We start from the raw sequence: 21,306 nt of genomic DNA on the forward strand, positions 1-21,306 counted from the left end.
TCACCGATGCATCTCTTCTTGCTTGCTTAATTTGCCACCACTTAGGCCTTTCTTGCAGAATTCGCCATATACTCCTTAAGGGCCGCGGAATCGGAGCGACCTTGGTGACTGGCAAACTCGGCAGATGTGCGTGCACTGGTTTGATGCAGACGTGGTTGTAGGCGATTTAATTTTTCCCAGCTTTGCAGCGACTGTTGGCTTCCCGGAACGGATCCCCCCAGCCTCGACTGGAAGCTGAGGGACAAAAATTCATGAAAGCAATTACTCTTTCCCGGCGAGGCTTCTAGAAGAGCAAGAATAGCGATATGATTACACCTGCAGCCCTATAAAGATTGATCTGTCCATCTTTCCCTTACAGTCGTGGCCTGTTAACGTTCCTGTGTTGTTCAGTGCCAGAATGAGTGACCGCTATTTAGAACAAAGGATTAGTATCAAATTTTGCGTGAAATTGAACAAGTCTGCAAGTGAGACCCACCATCTTTTAAAAGAAGCTTATGGAGATGAAGTCATGTCAAGGGCCAGAGTTTTTGACTGGCACAAAAGGTTTAAAGAAGGACGGGAAGATGTTCGAGATGATGCCCGAAGTGGGCGTCCAGTCACCCACCGAACAGATGACAATATCCAGAAGGTCAAGGACTTGGTTTGTTCAAACAGGCAGTTAACCGTGAGGATGATGGCTGAAGAGTTAAATTTAGACAAAGAAACTGTTAGGCTCATTTTGAAAGAAAACTTGAACATGAGGAAGGTTTCTGCAAAAGTTATTTCGGGTGTTTTGAAGGGTGAGCCTAAACCACAAAAACTTGACTTTCGGTCGGATCTTTCAAAGGAAACTAGGAAAAATAGCTCATGTTTGAGGAAAAAGGTAACAGGTTCTGAAACATGGAGTTATCTCCAGGGTGAAGCTGGTGGGGAAATGCCCCTGCCGGTATCCCACCCCAGAGTCCACTACCCTGCCAGCCAGCTTCTGCAGGCGTCATCTTCAACAAGCCTTCCCCCCAGGGTAGCTGAGAATTGGTTCACCCCATGGTGAGAGGAATGTGAGTTAGCTGAACCAGAACTGGGATGCTGCCTCACTGTTAGGCACCTTATTTGGCTGCTCACCTATTTTTCAGTCTTCACCACTCCTCCCTATGTGCCATGGCCCTCCTCATTACTCTTTGCTGGACTCTTGGACCATTTTCCTTGCTGTTCTCCATAACTTTGAAAAACTTTTGGCTGTTGCCTTCTGGTATTTGCTTGTTCTTGATTTCTTTTGCTCAACAAGTTTGGATTTCTCCTCTGCCCAGACCTTAGCTTGTTGTGGCTGTCCTGTTCCTTTGTTCTCAACATTCTGCCTCAGAGGATCATGCCAGTGAGAAGAGAGGAACAGGATCTCCTGGAATCTGTATCTCTGTGCCCAGGGAGGCATGCTTTTCTGGGAGGACCCCAAAAGAAGGCTTACAGTTTCAGCCTGCTTCGCAATCAGGGCCTGAGGTATGGTACAGAAGGTGGTGGCATGCTGGTACTACTGAACAGTGCTGGGCCTAAGGGCTGATCTAGCCCAGATGACTCAGTAGGCGCCCCTTAGGAATCAGGGGTTGGCCACCAATACTGATCTTCTTACAGGCCTGCACCTCACAGAAGAGCTGGGTTTGTTTCATTCTAGTCCTATGCTTTGGACCTCCACTTATTTGGGTATCACCCCTGTTGGAAGAGGAGGATCTGGTGCTAGAAAATGTAAACCCGGGGACCCAGACCTAGGCTGTGATGTGTGGTGAGGAAGACCAGGTGGCTCTCTAGTCCCTGAATTAAGGGAGCCTGCTGCCTATGTGCAGATTCCCACACAGCAGCCTGTTTTTAGTAACTAATGCCTATAGTTTTGAGAACTTGCTGTTTTTAGAACACTGCTGGGCATTGACAGTGTGGAAGTTATGAACAAGATCTCCAAGGGCTGATGGGCTTCATGGATGACATGGTTCTTGAACTGGATCCATGAGGATGGGTGAGACGGGGCTGTGAAATTAGGGAAGGCTTCCGGGGCAGGTGGAACAACATGAGGCTTCCAACCTGCATCAGTAGAAAATGACACTGGCCAGGTGCGGTGAATCACACCTGTAATCCCAGCACTTTGGGAGGCTGAGGTGGGCGGATCACAAGGTCAAGAGATCGAGACCATCCTGGCCAACATGATGAAACCCCGTCTCTACTAAAAATACAAAAATTAGCTGGGCGTGGTGGTGTGCGCCTGTAGTCCCAACTACTCAGGAGGCTGAGGCAGGAGAATCTCTTGAATCCGGAAGGCAGAGGTTGCAATGAGCCGAGATTGCACCACTGCACTCCAACCTGGCGACAGAGCTAGACTCTGTCTCAAAAAAAAAAAAAAAAAAAAAAGAATTAGAAAATGATGACACTATTGGCTAAAATAACAAAGTTTAAAGAGGAAGATAATGGTGTTGCAGCAGATGAACAATTTGGGATAATTTGCTTTCTCTCCTAAGCCTCCAACTCTATGCCACTTGTTGTTAAATTGCTTCCCCTGAGTCTGTGAATAGGTTTGTAACAACCAATTTGATATCTGATTTTCCATTTGGACCCCGACAAGCAGTTTCTGCAAGTTCAAACTCTGTCTCTTCTTTTCCTGCCTCTGCCAGGATTTATGGAATGGAACTTTTCCCAAGTGGGTTCCAAGTAATACCACATAGACTGGAAACATTCAGGGGGCAGGGATTTGGTAATAGCATTTCACAGAATTGGCCAGTCTTTGTTTTACTCAAGGATTTTTAGATATAACAGCTCCTCTTAAACAATATTGCTTGATAGTAGAGGCACAACACTCATTCATCACAGTTACTTTTAGTGCTGTTCTTTCACTTTCTCTACTCACCTCCAAAAATTACAAGTTCCTCATTAACACCTGTTTTTGTTTTGTTTTGTTTTTTGAGATGGAGTCTTGCTCTGCTGCCCAGGCTGGAGTGCAGTGGCACGATCTCGGCTCACTACACCTCTGCCTCCCGGGTTCAAGTGTTTCTCCTGCCTCAGCCTCCCGAGTAGCTGGGATTACAGGTGCACGCTGCTACACCCAGCTATTTTTTGTATTTTTAGTAGAGGCGGTGTTTCACCACGTTGGCCAGGCTGGTCTTGAACTTCTGACTTCAGGTGATCCACCCAACTCGGCGTCCCAAAGTGCTGGGATTACAGGCGTGACCCACCGCGCCGGGTCAACACCTGTTAGTTTTGAGGCACCTTGAAAGCTAGACCTTGTCCCACAAAGAGAAGATACTGTATAAGAAAACTCTTAAACCAAGCAACAGCTTATAGACCTCCAGCTCCTTAACAGTTTCTAGACATTCCATTTCAGGACCATTAAGTCTTCCTACATCAGATGCGGCTCTAGGTTGCCCACAAGCACTTGGCACCAGGGACACTGCACTTTAGGAACAAAGTCCCCACCACTAGTTCTTGCAGCTTTGTTGCTGAACCTCATATTAATCCTTGCTGAGGCCCACCCAGTGGTAATTGTTGCAGATGTATATGCTCCTGGACCCAGGCCAGGATCCCACAACCATACGTACAGGAGTTGTTTCTAACGTATTATAAAACAGAGGTCCTGAGACAACTTACTTCTGGATTTTATTCCAGTCCTATGAACAGGGCTGGTGTGTCCCTGCCAATGATGCTGGACCAAGACCCATGGTGGAGTGTAGAGTACCAGAAGCTATGTTGGTCCAGACATGGTTTAGACACAGCAACCAGAAGCAGGTAATTAGGAGTGTGAATTCAAATGGTTCCAATTGGCTATAATGAAAAGGACTTATCCAGAGCAAACCATTCACATTTGGCTGCTCAGAATCTCTAAACCCAAGGGTAGAGCATGATCTAGGCATCCCCAAATAGGAAATTTCTTATATGAGTACTCCTAATGTGCCCACCCACCAAATCTATTTTATTGCTGTTGCACGTTTTGCCCTGGCCTGCACCTTGCTGCCTAGGCCTCTTGAGCTCCTGGTCCCGTAGTCTCACACATCCAGCTATGTGTCCGTCACACCCCAGGCTCTTGTCCTTGACTATTTTTAGACACCTCTCAGTTTATTCTCCAGTTTGCTCTTACTCCTCTCTTTCCTTGTTGCTTTGTTTTCTGGTCCTGGGTCACATCTTCAGTAGCTGCTTTTGGTCGCTTTGGTGTGCTGATCCTTGTATTGACCTTTGGGTCATGGTTTTCCACTTAACTTACAACTCTTCTCTCTCATTTTTTGGATCCTTCTTTCAGCTCCCCGCTTCAGCTGCTGAGTAAGGAAATTGTCTGCTCCAGCCCTGGCCCCAGGTTGCCTTCCTATCTTAAAGAAGCAGGGTTGGGTGACATGTGGGAATTATGTGTTGATTTTGTTTTTTGTAAGGGACATGGGCACCTTAGCCACCCTCAGTTGCACTCCGCAGAGGCACCCAGTGTCACCAGTTTCTCAAGGAGGCAATATGTTACCTCTAGTAGCAAGAGTCATGAAACTTTTTCAGAGCTATAACATCCAAAGCCCATTCTCCTAGCAACTGTATTTTCCCTGGCGGGAGAAGCTTCACCTAACCACAAGAGATCAAGCCTGGCTTTCTGTGGGATGTCAGTAGGAGAGCTGGCCATCTGCAAACTTTCTCAAGCTTAACACCATCGGTCAATGACTCCGTTTGGCATTCAGGTTGATCTCTGTCCCCGCCCCCACACTCATTCTAATTCAAAGTCCACATGGAATGTTTTATGCCACAGCTGAGAGTCTAAGAGGAATACATGCCTTCCGGAGCAGATCATCTTAACACTGATTTTATGCAATTCTCTCTTTCCATCACCCCACCCTACCTTGCTTCATTTGCCCCACTAGTAATGATCAAAAAGAGAAAGAATAAAATGTTCACCAAATCTGTGACTTAGAAAAACACGTGGAGTGTTGTGCCATCTTCTGAATTATGATCCTCACTGAGTCCTCATTGAAATGTTACCATTTGGGGAAGAATGTTTACCTGGGGCCTCCTTCCCAGAACCTTTTTTTCAGATCAATTTTTTAGTCAAAGTCTAGACTTGCCTTTGGAAATGCCTGGATAAATCTGGATGCTAAATGACTTGAGGACACCTAATAAAGGAATGGAGTACTATTGGGGAATTGTCTGTCATTGCATTACAAATGCTCAGTCTCCCTGCTATTTGCAGACACCATCACCAGCGAGTTTCACTAGGCTCTTTGGGATTGGGTCTCAGCAGGGTCCCATGTGACTCAATAAGAGCCTACCTTTGCTGCTAAATTGTGTATGTTACCCTGCATTCTCCAATTGCTGCTTCTTCAGTCAGCCCACCCAGATTTTACCAGGCGTTTATATCTTTTCTGAGGTAACCATCATGTATTTATGTTCTACAGTGTCTCCCTTATCAGATCCTTGCAAATACTGTCCTAGTTGAATCACCTCTTTCCCAGTATTAATATCCGGAAACAAAAAATCTATAGTGGGGAGCTCCAGTGGGTCCCCTCCAAGGACTCACTTGGGCATAGTCCAGTGGTCAACAGACTTCTGTAAAGGAGTCTTTATGGGCCATATGGTCTCTTTTGCCACTAAACATTTTAGTGCAAAAGTAGACATAGTTAATATAGAAACAGATGAGCACAGCTGTGTTCCAATACAACTTTATAAATGGATATTAGAATTTGAATTTTATATAGTTTTTACAAAATACTATTTTGATTTTTTTAAACCATTGAAAAATGTTAAAAAGAGGCCGGGCATGGTGGCTCAGACCTGTAATCCCAGCACTTTGGGAGGCCAAGGCGGGTGGATCACCTGAGGTCAGGAGTTCGAGACCAGCTTGGCTAACATGGTGAAACCTCATCTCTACTAAAAATATAAAATTTAGCCAGGCGTGGTGGTGTGTGTCTGTAATCCCAGCTACCCGAGAGGCTGAGGCAGGAGAATCGCTTGAACCCGGGAGGCTGCAGTGATCCAAGATCTCGCCACTACTCCAGCCTGGGCAACAGAGCGAGACTCCATCTCAAAAAAAAAAAAAAAGTTAGACATTCTTAGCTTTTAGGCCATAGAAAAACAGATGGCAGGACAGGTATGGCCCATGGGCTGTAGTTTGATATAACCCCCAGTCTAGTGTATATAAAGTGTGTACAGAAAAATGACAGATGATTATTTTCCATCAATAACATTATTAATGCCACATTAATCTGGCAGTGTCTGACAATTTATTTGTAGAAATTGTGGGCCAGGCACGATGGCTCATGTCTGTAATCCTAGCACTTTGGGAGGCTGAGGCGGGCAGATTGCTTGAGGCCAAAAGTTAGAGACCAACCTGGGCTAACATGGTGAAACCCCATCGCTACAAAAAAATACAAAAATTAGCCTGGCATGGTGGCACGTGGCTGTAGTCCCAGCTACTTGCAGGGCTGAGGCAGGAGGATCACTTGAGCCCAGGAGGTCCAGGCTGCAGTGAGCCATGATCGTGCTACTGCACTACAGCCTGGGTGACAGAGTGAGACCCTGTCTCAAACAAAAAAAAGAAATTGTGGAATATTGGAGGGAATCTGTGGAGCCAGGACAGTAAACTAAAGCTGAGTGATTGGCTATTTTACCTTGAAATATTCTGCTTCACAAAATAAATTTTGTGCTGTTTTTGACTAAAAATGATATTATAAAACCACCTATATTATTCCCATGTAAAATATGAAAACCAGTGTTGGCAACACTGAAACTGATGCCAAGCTGCAACCAACAATAATAGAATGAACTGAAGGTAGTCCCAAAAATGATTTGACCATGGGTAGCATTTGAATAAGCTTATGTTATCACCTATTAAAGTGTGTACTATGGAGATGACAAAACTCACTGAAATGTATTTTTTGCATGCTTGCAAATATATATATGTATTAAAGATACATATGTGTATTTGCACCTTGCAACTGGTGCTGAGATCTGTCCTTTTAGGTAAGTATATTTGTTTTTTCCCCCAGAGAGCTCTTTATTGTGTCACCTTTATTTAAACTGATTTTCCAAAGTTGTAGTAGAATCTCAGCATTGAACAGACCATTACAACAGTGTCTGATCCAGCCAGTCATGTTTCCTATGAGTTCAGGAGTGACTAAACCCTACAGCTGCTGAAAGATTGCATCTGAAGGAAGATTCTGTGTTAATTCACTCAACAAATTTTTATTGAGTGGCTTTATGTGCCAGATGCTATCTTGTGTGCCGGGATACAGCAGTGGACAAAATAGACACAGGCCTTGGATTAGATGGTCTGAAATCTAATTATATTACTCTTCACTCTTGCAAAATTTCTGTTTCGTGTGCGCACACTAACCCATTGTTAACTGCATACCTGGAAACAGGTATGACCGTTGCCACATGCCTTTGTGCTCTGGTCTTGATGCCTCTCCAGCTGCATTAATAATTAGAGGACTGCGTGTTTCATTTAAATTTTATTATCCTTTAGACAGATCTATATTGGTAGAAAAACACACTGGCAATGTTGGAAGTGTAGACTGGCAATGGTTTTCTGAAAAGCAATTTGGCAATATCTATCAGGAGCTTTAAAAATGTTTAGATCCTCTGATCCTCCAATTCCACTTCTGGGAATCTGTCCTAAAGAAATAGTCTAAAATGTGGGCAAAATCAATGCTTAACAATCTTAAAGTCCAACAGTAGAAAATTGGTTAAGTAAATTACAGTATGACTATCCAGTAGACTCTTGTGCCATCATTATAATTTATGTTTCTGAAGAGTATTTGACAGCACAGCAAAGTGCTTATAGTGTTAAGTGAAAAGAGTGTTATACAGAATTGTATGTATAAATCCAAAAAATGTCTTTTAAAAAGACGGAAAGGATATGCAAACTCTGGGTAGTTGGATTATGGGTTTTCCTGGTTTTATGCTTTAAAAAATTTTCTCCAGTATATTATTACTTACATTATCAGTAAAAATCAATAGCATCTAGAGCTGGCAGTGGAGAGATTGAGGCCAGATCACTAGTTTGGTCCATGAACAATTAACTGGCTGGGTGGACACAGAGGCTATATGATCTTGTGTTGGCAGCAAGGCTGGGACAGAAGGGAAAAGGACCTGCCCAGGAGGAGAAGGGACCGTGTGATCACGTGACCATAATCCCTACAAAAAAAACACAAAATGTTAAGGGAAGACACCGTGGGTGGCATGCTCTTGTGATGTAGTCGTTGGTAGGTAAAAGACCACTTATGAATCAAGTATATTCTGACAAGTGGAAAAGGATATGAATGCTCTCCTGGGTAAAATTAACCTCCTTTGCATTTCATTCTCACATTCTCGCACAAAATGAATTATCAAGATGGATTTTATAATAGCTGATTCTCTGAAGAATCCCTGAGACTTCGTATGATTCTTTAGTATAGCAGTGGCTTTCGATGTGCCAAGTCTACCTCCTCCCATACTGGGACACTCAAGCAACACAGATGTACACGGGAATTTTGGGTATTCTATACTGAGAATACTGCACACATATCATTAGTCATCTTAATGTTGTGACTTACCAAATTCTTAACGTTTGCAAATGTGATTTTGTTGGCATCTAGAACCAGCGTATTTTTTATTTATGTCTGAAAAATAATCATTGTGGGGTTTTAAAATGAAAAATCATGTAGCTAATGCCTATCCATAAATGAAATTGTTATGTTGGGAAAATGTGTACTTAACCTTTGCTTTAGTAAAATGATTATTATAAAAATGTTAAATGTCTCCTCAGTGAAATTTTAAACCTCCAAATGAGTACACAAGGTAAATACATATTTTATAGGCCTATAGCTCATATAATTGCCAAGCTGAAAGAGTTCTTTAAGATCTAAGTATAAGTCCTCTGGTCTGTAGAATGAATGAGTGAGGCTTGTGTTTCAGTTCTGGCTTCTTGACTAGCTGTGTGACTTTGGGCAATTCATTTGTACCCTCTAAGGTTGTCAGTTAATTCATCTGTAAAAGAGAAATAATGCCATCTATCTCATGGAGTTGTTCATTTTGTTCATTTCAACAATATTTATTGAGTGCTTATCTGTGTATGATGCTGTTCTAGACACAGTAAACAAGACCCCAAGAAATGTTCCTCCTCATGAGCACACATTTCAGTGAGGGAGACAGACAAGAAATAAGATAAATTAGTAGGCTGGGCGCGGTGGCTCACGCCTGTAATCCCAGCACTTTGGGAGGCCGAGACGGGTGGATCACGAGGTCAGGAGATCGAGACCACGGTGAAACCCCGTCTCTACTAAAAAAAATACGAAAAAATCAGCCGGGCGCGGTGGCGGGCACCTGTAGTCCCAGCTACTTGGGAGGCTGAGGCAGGAGAATGGCGTGAACCCGGGAGGCGGAGCTTGCAGTGAGCCGAGATTGCGCCACTGCACTCCAGCCTGGGTGACAGAGCCAAGACTCCGTCTTAAAAAAAAAAAAAAAAAAAAAAAAAAACAGATAAATTAGTAAAAATATCTATGTTAGATAGTGAATATTAGATGTGAGGCTTACATTAAACAGTGTATACGAGGCACACAGCACAACACCTGGCATGGAGTACGTGCTCAATAGAGAATAATTTCTTCTGTGTGTACGAGGCACACAGCACAACACCTGGCATGGAGTACGTGCTCAATAGAGAATAATTTCTTCTGTTTCTTGAGGCTTCCTAACACTCCAGAATTACCCTACAATGTGGTGGTAGTCGGCAAGAAGCCTGACTCATTGCTTTCTATCTCTTGCCAGTTAAGGCCTAAACCTGTTTTTGCTTAAGAAGACAAAAGAATTCTTACAGTGGTGTTTTGTACTTCCTATATGGCAGATTAATCAAGGTGGTGCCTAAACACTGTTGATAAATGACATTTTCTGGAGCCAGTTGGCAGGAGTCCTTGCCTGGGGTGGGATGGCAGGTGTTAAGTCCACAAAGACAAACGCATAGCGTCATTGCTATTTAAGCAAAACAGACTAGAAGACCGAAATGGCTGTTTCTCTTAAAGAAAAGATGTGTGCCCTATGTCCTGGGCCAAATGTTGAAGCACTGAGCAAAGTTTGCAGTATTGGAAGGAAACTGCCTACTGCATTATTTATGGGAGACCAGGGCATTGACAGAAAGCCAGGAAAAGGAGAGTTTAATGGTTTGTGGTTTTGATATTTTTGTCCATTGTAGAAAATTTGGAAAGTTTAAAAATGTTTAAAGAAGCAGCCAGAAGTCCACTCCTGGAGTTTGGATCTTTCATCAGACCCATCTCCTTGCCTCAGCTTCCTCCTTCAAAAACATGCAGCCAGGCTGGGTGTGGTGGCTTATACCTGTAATCCCAGCACTTTGGGAGGCTAAGGCGGGCAGATCACGTGAGGTAAGGAGTTCGAGACCAACCTGGCCAACATGGTAAAACCCCGTCTCTACTAAAAATACAAAAATTAGCCAGGTGTGGTGGTGCACGCCTGTAATCCCAGCTACTCAGGAGGCTGAGGCAGGAGAATCACTTGGACCTGGGAGGTGGAGGTTGCAGTGAGCTGAGATCGTGCCATTGCACTCCAGCCCAGGCAACAGAGTCAGACTCTGTCTCAAAAAAAACAAAACAAAACAAAACAAAAAACAGTGAACGGTCATTTACTGAATTCCTTCTTCGAGCCTGGGCCTGCATTAGGCGTAGAGTACAGCCCTTGTCCTTGGGCAGTGCCCAGCTTTGTGGGTTAGGGAAAGGGCCAGAGGTGGAGAGGAGCACCAAGAAAGGGTTCCTACCTTAGACTGTCAATTTTTCCCAGAGGAGAGAGCTAAGGAACAAACTTTTGTAAAGAATTGGAACAAAAAGTTGTAATCATCAACTGAGGGTGATTGTGAAAAACAGACAGTGGACTGTAAAGAAGCAAAACATAGAACGATGGTAACTGTAGCTCTTCTTATGTAAGAGAGCCTGGAGCTCTGTCCACAAGGATTTAGTGTGTAATATTACCTCTCAGAAGAAACTGGACTTGAGGCTGTGGGCCAGTACCCCTGTACCTTGCATTAAGAACCTAATAAGTGAAAATTCAGAATTACAACCCAAACTCGATGAGGGAATTGGCGCAGGGAGGCTGAGTGATTTTCTTGAATCACACATTTAGTTGGTGGCAGAGCCAGGATAATAATGAAGGACCTTGAACTTCGCTCAGTCCGTGAGTTTTTTCTATTACTCCATCGGTAATTATTTCCCTTACTAAAATGTACATTCTCATATCTTTAAAATCATGCTCACCCTTGCATTTAACAAATGATTTACCAACAGTTGATTTACATACAATTTTTAAGGAACATATTTATAGCATAGAAAGTGGTGCAGAGGGTTTTACCAAATTTCTCTGGGGTGTCCAGGTCCCCTGGTCCTTCCAGAGGTGTGTATTCATAAGTAAATGTTGGCATTCTGTCATCCATTTTTTCCAGATGTTCTTCCCAAGTAGTGTGTTATGTTTTGTGTTTTTAATATTTCTCATATACGTTTTTAAAAATCTGGGCACATAAATCCTAATAAAGCTCTCAACTATCTCCTCTGTGCTGTCTCAAATTTCTGAGTATGCTTATATTCATGACACAGTGTCTGAAGTCATGAATGCTATCACATAATTAGGACTTATATCCCTAAACCCCAGTCTTATGTTTCTAGATGTTCTGAAAATTCTTTACATTTCACTTATAAATGCCACTATACTGTACCATGACATTTCCATAGTAACATATGTTTCAAACATGAAAACAAGAAGCCCAAGGAAAAGGGAAGTTGGTTTCCAATGCATAAATTAAAAAATTAAAAATTGTAGAATACATAAAATGAGGTGGTGGGTGTAGTATAAGGGGATACAATTAGGGGACTGTATATTTTATTCTACTTTGACCTCTCCTGAACAGAATGTTCCTGTAGGCTCACCTTAGGGATGGGCATTATCTGCCACCCACCCAGTGGCCCAATCTTGGAATCATGCTTTCTTTGACCCTGACATCCCGGCAGGTCCATGTGATTTCCCTAACATCTCTTACTGTCACCTACTGCAAATGGACAGGGGTGGTCACCCACTTCTCACCTCACTGTCTGAAGACCATCCCCTACACTGCTCCTGTGCTGTTTGGCTTGGAGTTTGCTGAAAACTGGAGACTTTTGGACATCAACTTTTTGAGCTTGCTCAATCATGCCCCACTTTGTGCCTGGAATCCCTCTGCTGCCATCCACCTGGCAAACTCCCCTTTGGGACTCAAGCCTCAGCCTCACCATTGCTGTTCTCCCCTGCCACCCACCAACCCACTCAGTGAAGCAGCCACCCTCCCCTACCACCATGTAAAATGCACATTCTTTAATTTTTTTTTTTTTTTAGCTTTAGCTTTTGTGGATACATAGCAGATATATATATTTATGCAGTATATTGGATATTTTGATACAGGCATACAATGTGTAGTAATCACATCAGGGTAAATGGGGTATCCATCACCTCAAGCATTCATCCTTTGTGTTACAAACAATCCAATTATACTCTTAGTTATTATTATTATTATTATTATTTTTTTGAGAGGAGTCTTGCTCTGTCACCCAGGCTGGCGTGCAATGGCACCATCTTGGCTTACTGCAGCCTCCACCTCCTGTGTTCAAGCGATTTTCATGCTTCAGCCTCCCAAGTAGCTGGCATTACAGGTGCACGCCACCACGCCTGGCCAATTTTTGTGTTTTTAGTAGAGACAAGGTTTCACCATGTTGACCAGGCTGGGTTTGAACTCGTGACCTCAGGTGATCTGCCTGCCTTGGCTTCCCAAAGTGTGACTACAGGCGTGAGCCACTATGCCCAGCCTTCCTTTAGTTATTTTTAAATGTACAATTACATTATTATGACTATAGTCACCCTGCTGTGCTATCAAATATTAGATCTTATCCATTCTTTCTAACTATTTTTTGGTACCCATTAACCATCCCCTTTTCCCCCCACCCCACCCTCCACTATCCTTCCCAGCCTCTGGTAACCATCATTCTACTTCTACCTCCATAAGTTCATTTATTTTAATTGTAGCTCCCACAAATAAGTGAGAACATGAGAGGTTTGTCTTTCTGTGCTTGGCTTATTTCACTTAACATAATGACCTCCAGTTCTATCCATGTTGTTGCAAATGACAGGATCTCATTCTTTTTTATGACTGAATAGCACTCCATTGTGTATATATGTCACATTTTCTTTATCTATTTGTCTGTTGACAGACACTTGGGTTGCTTCCAAATCTTGGCTATTGTGAATAGTGCTGCAAAAAACATGGGAGTGCAGGTATCTCTTTGATATACTGATTTGCTTTCTTTTGGGTATATACCTAGCAATGGGATTGCTAGATTATATGGTAGCTCTATTAGTTTTTTGCAGAACCTTCAAACTGTTCTCTGTAGTGGATGTACTAATTTACATTCCCATCAACAGTGTATGAGGGTTCCCTTTTCTCCGCATCCTTGCCAACATTTGTTATTGCCTGTCTTTTGGATAAAAGCCATTTTAACTGGGGTGAGATGATATCTTATTGTAGCAATGCACATTCTGGCATCAAGAAAACTGTAACACTTAACTGAACTTTGTTGTTTGCAGGATGTTTTTCTTCTCTACCAGCCCAGGACCTCCTAAAAGCCAGGCCCACATCTGATTGTTCCATGTTCCCTGCATCCAGAATAAACCTTGCCTGGAACTGCTCAATAAATGTTTGATAGATGAATGAAAGAAGGGATTTTATGGTAATTTTTTATTGTGGTAAAATTCACATGACAAAATTCACCATTTTAACCACTTTAAAGTGTACATCTCAGTTGCATTTAGTACATTCACGATGCTGTGCAACCATTACCACTATCTAGTTCAGAACATTTTCATCACACTAAAAGGAAACCCTATACTCATTAAGCAGTCATTCTCCATTCTTTCTCATCCTTGGCCCCGGCAACCATTCATCAACTTTCTATCTCTATGGATACGTTTGGACTCATGTACGTTTGTTTTATATTTTGTGTAATAATCCCATACTGTGTTATTTATTTTGTTGCTTAAGTTGTTCCAGCTTTGGCCATTGGATGTTTTTTCAGGTTGGCTTCTGTGTCTCTTTGATGTGCTCCCAACCTTTTGTTTTTTTCTTAGCAGGTCCTTACCTTCTGGTACTACAATATGCTCCAAGATTATCTTGTTTTTTGCCTCTGCACACCTGTGACCAGCCATTTCTCTATTCTCAATTTCTGTCTAGCCCTGGTTCCTTTTATTGGAGAATGGTTTTTAGAAAGCAAGATATGGGCAGTGAGTGTATTGCTACTGGAATTTGGGTCTTTTTGATATCTTCCATGTCTCTACTTAACAAGCTCAATTTTTTCTCTAGGCTGTTGATCACATGGAATACAGTGATAATAGTTTTAATGACCTTATCTACCAATTTTACCTATCTCCCTCAGTTTCAGTTGACTGATTTTTGGAAATAGCTTTTGGCTATTACTTTTAAGCTTTGTTAGATGAGACCAGAGTAATATTAGTCTAGGGCTAATTTTGCCCCAGTGTTGAGGGCACCTGAAACCTTATGAAATATGTCTTGCCACTCTAGATGTTAGGAATAGGAAGTGGACCTGTGTGATCTCCAAAAATGGTTCCTTCTAATCCTTTTAGGTAGTTCTTTCTCTGGCCTCTGGTAGTTTCCTTACACGCATGCTGAAGACTTGAGGGGGCTTTGTATATTTGGAAGCAATGTTGCCAGGTGGTACTCAGAGGTTCTGGGATATATCTTCCTGGTGAACTTTTCCTTTTGTCATTATCATTATCATTATCATATGATTCTTTATCCCTAGTAATTATTTTTGGCTTAAAATCTGTCAATATTGCATTATTTTGCTTAGCATTTGCCTAGTATACTTTCCCATTCTTTTAACGTTTCTGTGCTGCTATTATTATTATTATTTTATTATTATTATTATTATTTTTTGAAACAGGGTCTCACTTCTGTTGCCCAGGCTGGAGTACAGTGGCATGATCTCAGCTCACTGCAAACTACACTTCCCCGGCTCAAGGGATCCTCCCACCACAGCCCCCCAGGTAGCTGGGACTGCAGGTGCCTGCCACCACACCCAGCTAATTTTGTATTTTTTTTTGCAGGGATAGAGTTTCATCACGTTGCCCAGGCTGGTCTCGAACTCCCAGGGTCAAGCAATCATCCCACCTCCTAAAGTGCTGAGATTACAGGCATGAGCCAGCATGCATGCCTGGACTCAAATTAGATGTTTTAACAGCCAGTGTTTATTTAGATTTATAAACCTGCATACCGGTTTCGTTGCCTATCTTTCTCTCTTTTTACTGAAATATAATTCATATCCAATAAAATCGTTAGTATATTTACAAAATTGTAGAACCATCACCACTAATTTTAGAACAGTTACAGCATTCCAAAAGGAAACCCCCTACGCATTAGCAGTTTCCTCATTTTCTTTAATCCCCTGGCAACCACTCGTATACTTTCTGTCTCTATGGATTTGCCTATTTTGGAGATTTCATATAAATGGAATCATAATATGTAGCCTTTTATGTCTGGCTTCTTTCACTTAGCCTAATGTTTTTAAGGTTCATCCATGTTGGAGCAGGGGTCAGTCCTTCATTCCTTTTTTTTTCTTTTGAGACTGAGTTTTGCTCTTGTTGCCCATGCTGGAGTGCAATGGTGATCTCAGCTCACCACAACCTCCACCTCCAGGGTTCAAGCAATTCTTCTGCCTTAGTCTCCCGAGTAGCTGGGACTACAGGTGCGTGCCACCACGCCCAGCTAGTTTTTGTATTTTTAGTAGAGACAGGGTTTCACCATGTTGACCAGAATGGTCTTGACCTCGTGATCTGCCCACTTTGGCCTCCCAAAGTTCTGGGATTACAGGCATGAGCCACTGCACTCAGCCCCTTCATTCCTTTTTATGGCTGAATAACATTCCATTGTGTGACTCTACCACATTCTATTTATCAGTTGATGGACATTTCGGTTGTTTTCAGCTTTTGGCTTATTATGCAGAATACTGCTATGAATGTTCATGTACAAGTTTTTTGTGAACATATGTTTTTAATTCCCTTGGGTATACACCTAGGAGTGGTATTCATAAGTAATTCATTATTTCTTGTATTCATTGGTATGCTGGTAAATATTTAACACCAGTTTTCACTTGGTAGGGTTGGGGGATCTCTGATTTGTAACATTTGTTAATTTCTAGAGTGTAAATATTCAAATTACCAATCTGGCATCATTTAATGTAGAATTGGGAACAGATGCAGAGTAGTACACCATTCTATATAGTATGTCTACTGTATAAACACAGGAGATACAAATAAAAGTTGCATGGATGATAGCATAATGTGGTAAAATAATTAAGAAGGCATGCATTGTGAGGATTTTTGACCTTTATATTTAAAGTGATTCATTTAATTGTAAGTTTACATAATTTAATGTTTGAAAATGGGCTGGTTGCGGTGGCTTATGCCTATAATTCCAGCACTTTGGGAGGCTGAGGCGGGTGGATCATCTGAGGTCAGAAGTTTTGAGACCAGCCTGGCCAACATGGTGAAACCCCATCTCTACAAAAGTATGAAAAGTAGCCTGGTGTGGTGGCCTGTGCCTGTAGTCTCAGCTACTCGGCAGGCTGAGGTACGAGAATCCCTTGAACCCGGGAGGCAGAGGTTGTAGTGAGCCAAGATGGCACCACTGCACTCTAGCCTGGGTAATAGACTGAGACTCTGTCTCAAGACAAAAAAAAAAAAAGAAAAAAAAAAGAAAATGACTGTGTGTAACAACCAATTCTCAAAATTCCTGAAAGTTTTAGCAGTCTGCTATCCGGGCTGATGAGAGCTAGCTTCAGTGCCTCACTTGTATCCCACACCTTACATGTTACTTCTTTCTGGATTCAATTTTCTTTTTTCTTTTTTTTTTTTCTTTTGAGTCAGAGGCTCACTTTTTAGCCCAGGCTGCCAAGCTAGAGTGCAGTGGCGCAATCTCAGCTCACTGCAACCTCTGCCTCCAGGGCTTAAGTGATTCTCATGCCTCAGCCTCCTGAGTATCTGGGACTACAGGTGCACACCACCGCGCCCAGCTAATTTTTTGTATTTTTAGTAGAGACGGGGTTTCACCATGTTGCCCAGGGTGGTCTCGAACTCCTGAGCTCAGGTGATCCTCCTGCCGCGGCCTCCCAAAGTGCTGGGATTGCAGGTGTGAGCCACTGTGCCTGGCCTCAATTTTCTTTAAAAAAAAAAAAATTGTTTTTTTATGGAGTTGGTCTTGCTATGTTGGCCAGGTTGGTCTTGAACGCCTGGCCTCAAGCGATCCTCTCACCTCAGCCTCCTGAAGTGCTAGGATTATAGGTGTGAGCCACCATGCCCAGCCTGAATTCAATTTTCTTATAGAAGTATATCTATTAATGTGTTAAAATACTTTCAGCAGGTTTCTGTGAGGTAAACTGTCTTTGTTCATCAGAAAATGTCTGAAAGTTTGGCTGTCGCTTACTAATTTGACTGTGTATAGGATTCTGGTTTGAGATTTATTTTTTGTGCACACTTTGAAGATATTATCCTACTGTCTCCTGGTTCTCATTGTTGCTGATGAGAAAGCTGATTTCACTGTAGTTAACATTCCTTTTGATAATCTGTCCCTTGTCACTGCAGACTTTTTTATTTGCCTTGTGGTTTTGCAGTTTAATCAGTATGTGACTAGTCATGTAATTGTTTTTTATTTTATTTTATTTTATTTTACTTGAGACACAGTCTCACTCTGTCACCCAGGCTGTAGTGCAGTGGCACGATCTCAGCTTACTGCAACCTCTACCTCCCAGGTTCAAGCGATTCTTCTGCCTCAGCCTCCCGAGTAACTGGGATTACAGGCGTGCATCACCACTGCCTGGCTAATTTTTGTATTTTTAGTAGAGATGGGGTTTCACCATGTTGGCCAGGCTGATCTCCAACTCCTGACCTCAAATGATCCACCCACCTCGGCCTCCCAAAGTGCTGGGATTACAGGCGTGAGCCACCGTGCCTGGACTGTTTATTTAGTGTCTTGGTATGTTTCTCCAGTTTTGGGAAATTATCAATAATTCATGATGGTTAATTTTATTTGTCAATTTGACTGGGCCACAGGGTGCCCAGATGTTTGGTCACACAATTATTCTGGGTGTGTCTGGGAGGGTGTTTCTGGATGCGTTAACATTTGAATCAATAGACTGAGTAAAGCAGACTGCCCTTTCTAATAATGCGAGCGGGCCTCATTCAATTGTTGAAGGCCTGGATGGAACAAAAAGGCTGACTCTCCTGCAAGTAAGAGGAAACTCCTCCTGCCTGGCTGCTGGAACATCAGTCTTTTCCTGCCTCCAGACTCAAACTGAAACATCAGCTCTTTTTTTGGGTCTCAAGATTGCAGGATATTGAACTGGAACTTACACCACTGGCTCTCCTTTTCCTCAGGCCTCTGGACTCAGGCTGGAAAGTCACTTTTGGCTCTCCTGGGTCTACAGCTTGCCAGGTACAGATCTTGGAACTTCTCAGCCTCCGTAATTGCATAAGCCAATTCCTTATAATAAATCTCTCTCTCTCTGTGTACACACACACACACACACACACACGGATCTTGTTGGTTCTGTTTCCTGTTTCTCTGAAGAACCCCATAATATTTTAAATAATGATTTTCCACCATTCCCTCTGTTAAATCTTTCTTTCTTTTTTGAGATGGAGTTTCGCTCTTGTCACCCAGGCTGGAGTGCATTGGCACAATCTCTGCTCACTGTCACCTCCGCCTCCCAGGTTCAAGCAATTCTCCTGTCTCAGCCTCCCGAGTAACTGGGATTACAGGCGTCTGCCACCAAGCCCAGCGAATTTTTGTATTTTTTAGTAGAGACAGGGTTTCACCATGTTGGCCAGGCTGGTCCTGAACTCCTGACTTCAGGTAATCCACCTGCCTCAGCCTCCCAAAGTGCTGGGGATTACAGGCATGAGTCACCCTACCCGGCCCTTTTTTTTTGAGATGGAGTCTCACTTTTGTCGCCCAGGCTGGAGTGCAATGGCTCAATCTCAGTTCACTGCAACCTCCGCCTCCTGGGTTCAAGCGATTCTCTTGCCTCAGCTTCCCGAGTAGCTGGGATTACAGGTGCACGCCACCACGCCTGGCTAATTTTTGTATTTTTAGTAGAGCTGGAGTTTTACCATTTGGCCAGACTGGTCTCGAACTCCTGACCTCAGGTGATCCGCCCACCTCAGCCTCCCAAAGTGCTGGGATTACAGGCATAAGCCACTGAGCCCGGCCCCTCTGTTAAATCTTTCTGGAACTCCTATGAGACATCTGTTTGGCTCTCTCTTTTTATTCTTCATTCTCTTAAATTCTTGTTCGGGTTTTCTCTCTTTATCTCTCTTTTCTCCATTTGGGGTCATGTCCTCAAAATGTTTCTTCGGATTCCCTCTTCAGCTAGCTCGAATATGTAGGTTAACTCATCTTTGAGTCTTTAATTTTAGTAACTATGTTTTTATTTCTGGAAGTTCTATATGGTTCTTTTTCAAATTTCCCATCTCTTTCTCCTCCATACTATTCTGTTCCTTTATTATGGCTTCTATTTTTTATATATATATATATATTTTCTCTTTTTTTTGAGACAGGGTTTCACTATGTTGCCCAGGCTGCTCTTGAACTCCTGGGCTCAAGCAATCTGCCCACCTCAGCCTCCCAAAGTGCTATAATTACAGGCATGAGCCACTGCACCTGACCAGGCTTCTACACTTTCTTATCTCTCTATTTTAATCATCCTTACTTCATAGTCTCTTTCAGGTCGTTCCATTTTTACCCTTCATATCTCTAGTTTGTTTTGTTTGTTGACTCTCTATTTTGATCTTTTTTTTCCTCATGTGATTTGTTACTTTCTGAGAGTATGTTCCTCAGGATTTTTTTTTTTTCTAATAAATTTGTCAAGCATCCCTATTGAGGTATTTTGATTTGCTTCAGCCTAAACCTAAGAGTTTTAATGGGTCTTGCTCCAGCCTAACCTATGAATTTTAATGATCTGGACCAATTTTTCTGTTAATTTATCTTGCCGAGCGTGGTGGCTCACGCCTGTAATCCCAGCACTTTGGGAGTCTGAGGCGGGCAGATCACCTGAGGTCAGGAGTTTGAGACCAGCCTGGCCAAATGGTGAAACCTCGTCTCTACTAAAAATATAAAAATTAGCCAGGCGTGGTGGTGCACACCTGTAATCCCAGCTGCTCATGAGGCTGAGGCAGGAGAACCACTTGAACCTGGAAGGCAGAGGTTGCAGTGAGCTGAGATTGCACCATTGCACCCCAACCTGGGTGACAAGAGCGAAACTCTGTCTCAAAAAAAAAAAAAGAGAAAAGAAAAGAAAGAATTTATCTCAATGGGTGTCTGCATCTAAAGGTAGAGTAAATTCAAACTCCATCTTGCATGTGGCAGAGACTGGGGTTTCTATTTCTTGTAAATGCTATTTATTACCCCATCCACAGCCTCTTCAAAGATCAATCTTTCTTGCAATTTCTCTAACACCAGGGTACAGCTTTTCCAGTCTCCTTTTCATGGAAGAAGCCCAGCTTCCAATTTTAGGGCTTTATCTCAGTTCCAACTTGCTCACCTGGCAGAAACCTAAGCCCTATCTCCTACTCCTTAGTGTGCAGTGAAGCCCTAGCCCACAGCCCTCAGGATCTACATCTAAGTCTGAGGTCCCTGTGTGTTGCCTAGGCACTGGCTGTACCCTGTCCTGCCTTTGAGCTCCCTTTTCATTTCTGATGTCTAGAAATTTCTCTTTAAATTTTTCAAATTCAGCGATAAAAAATAACATTTTTAGGCTGAGCATGGTGGTTCACACCTATAATCCCAGCACTTTGGGAGGCTGAGGTGGGTGGATCACTTGTGGTTAGGAGTTTGAGACCAGTCTGGACAACATGGTGAAGCCCTGTCTCTACTAAAAATACAAAAATTAGCCGGGTGTGGTGGTGCGTGCCTGTAATCCTAGCTACTCGGGAGGCTGAGCCAGGAGAATCACTTGAACCCAGGAGGCAGAGGTTGCAGTGAGTCCTGATTGTGCCCCTGCACTCCACCCTGGACGACAGAGCGAGACTCTGTCTCAAAAAAAAAAAAAAAAAAAGATTTGCATTATAATTCATCTAGCACCTCCATGTGTCTATAGCAAGGAGTGCGATGTGTGACCCATTTTCATTAGTGTAACTGATCATGTTTCTGGAAGTTGCCAGATGAGAAACAATAATTCTGTCAAGTAGACACTTATTTTTCTTAATATAATTTAATTTTTTTTTGAGAAAGGGTATCATTCTGTCACCCCAGCTGGA

General features: G+C 42.7%; 1 protein-coding gene across 3 annotated transcripts in view; it reads left to right on the top strand.

Moving 5' to 3' along the window:
* Positions 1–21,306, top strand: part of GVQW3 (GVQW motif containing 3) — a 33,300-nt gene that overhangs the window by 134 nt on the left and 11,860 nt on the right. The window contains exon 2 of one of the 3 annotated variants that reach the window (XM_054524840.1): positions 359–6,052. In XM_054524840.1, coding sequence (XP_054380815.1) covers positions 398–1,030 — 633 coding nt within the window. In that variant the 5' untranslated portion in view covers positions 359–397 and the 3' untranslated portion in view covers positions 1,031–6,052. Of the gene's footprint in view, positions 1–255; positions 6,053–21,306 lie in introns of those variants that run through there. The other 2 variants (XM_024255943.3, XM_063711298.1) reach the window with 2 other exon arrangements.

This window comes from Pongo abelii, chromosome 9 (genome assembly GCF_028885655.2).
Source record: "Pongo abelii isolate AG06213 chromosome 9, NHGRI_mPonAbe1-v2.0_pri, whole genome shotgun sequence".
In the NCBI taxonomy this organism is placed as follows: Eukaryota; Metazoa; Chordata; class Mammalia; order Primates; family Hominidae; genus Pongo; species Pongo abelii.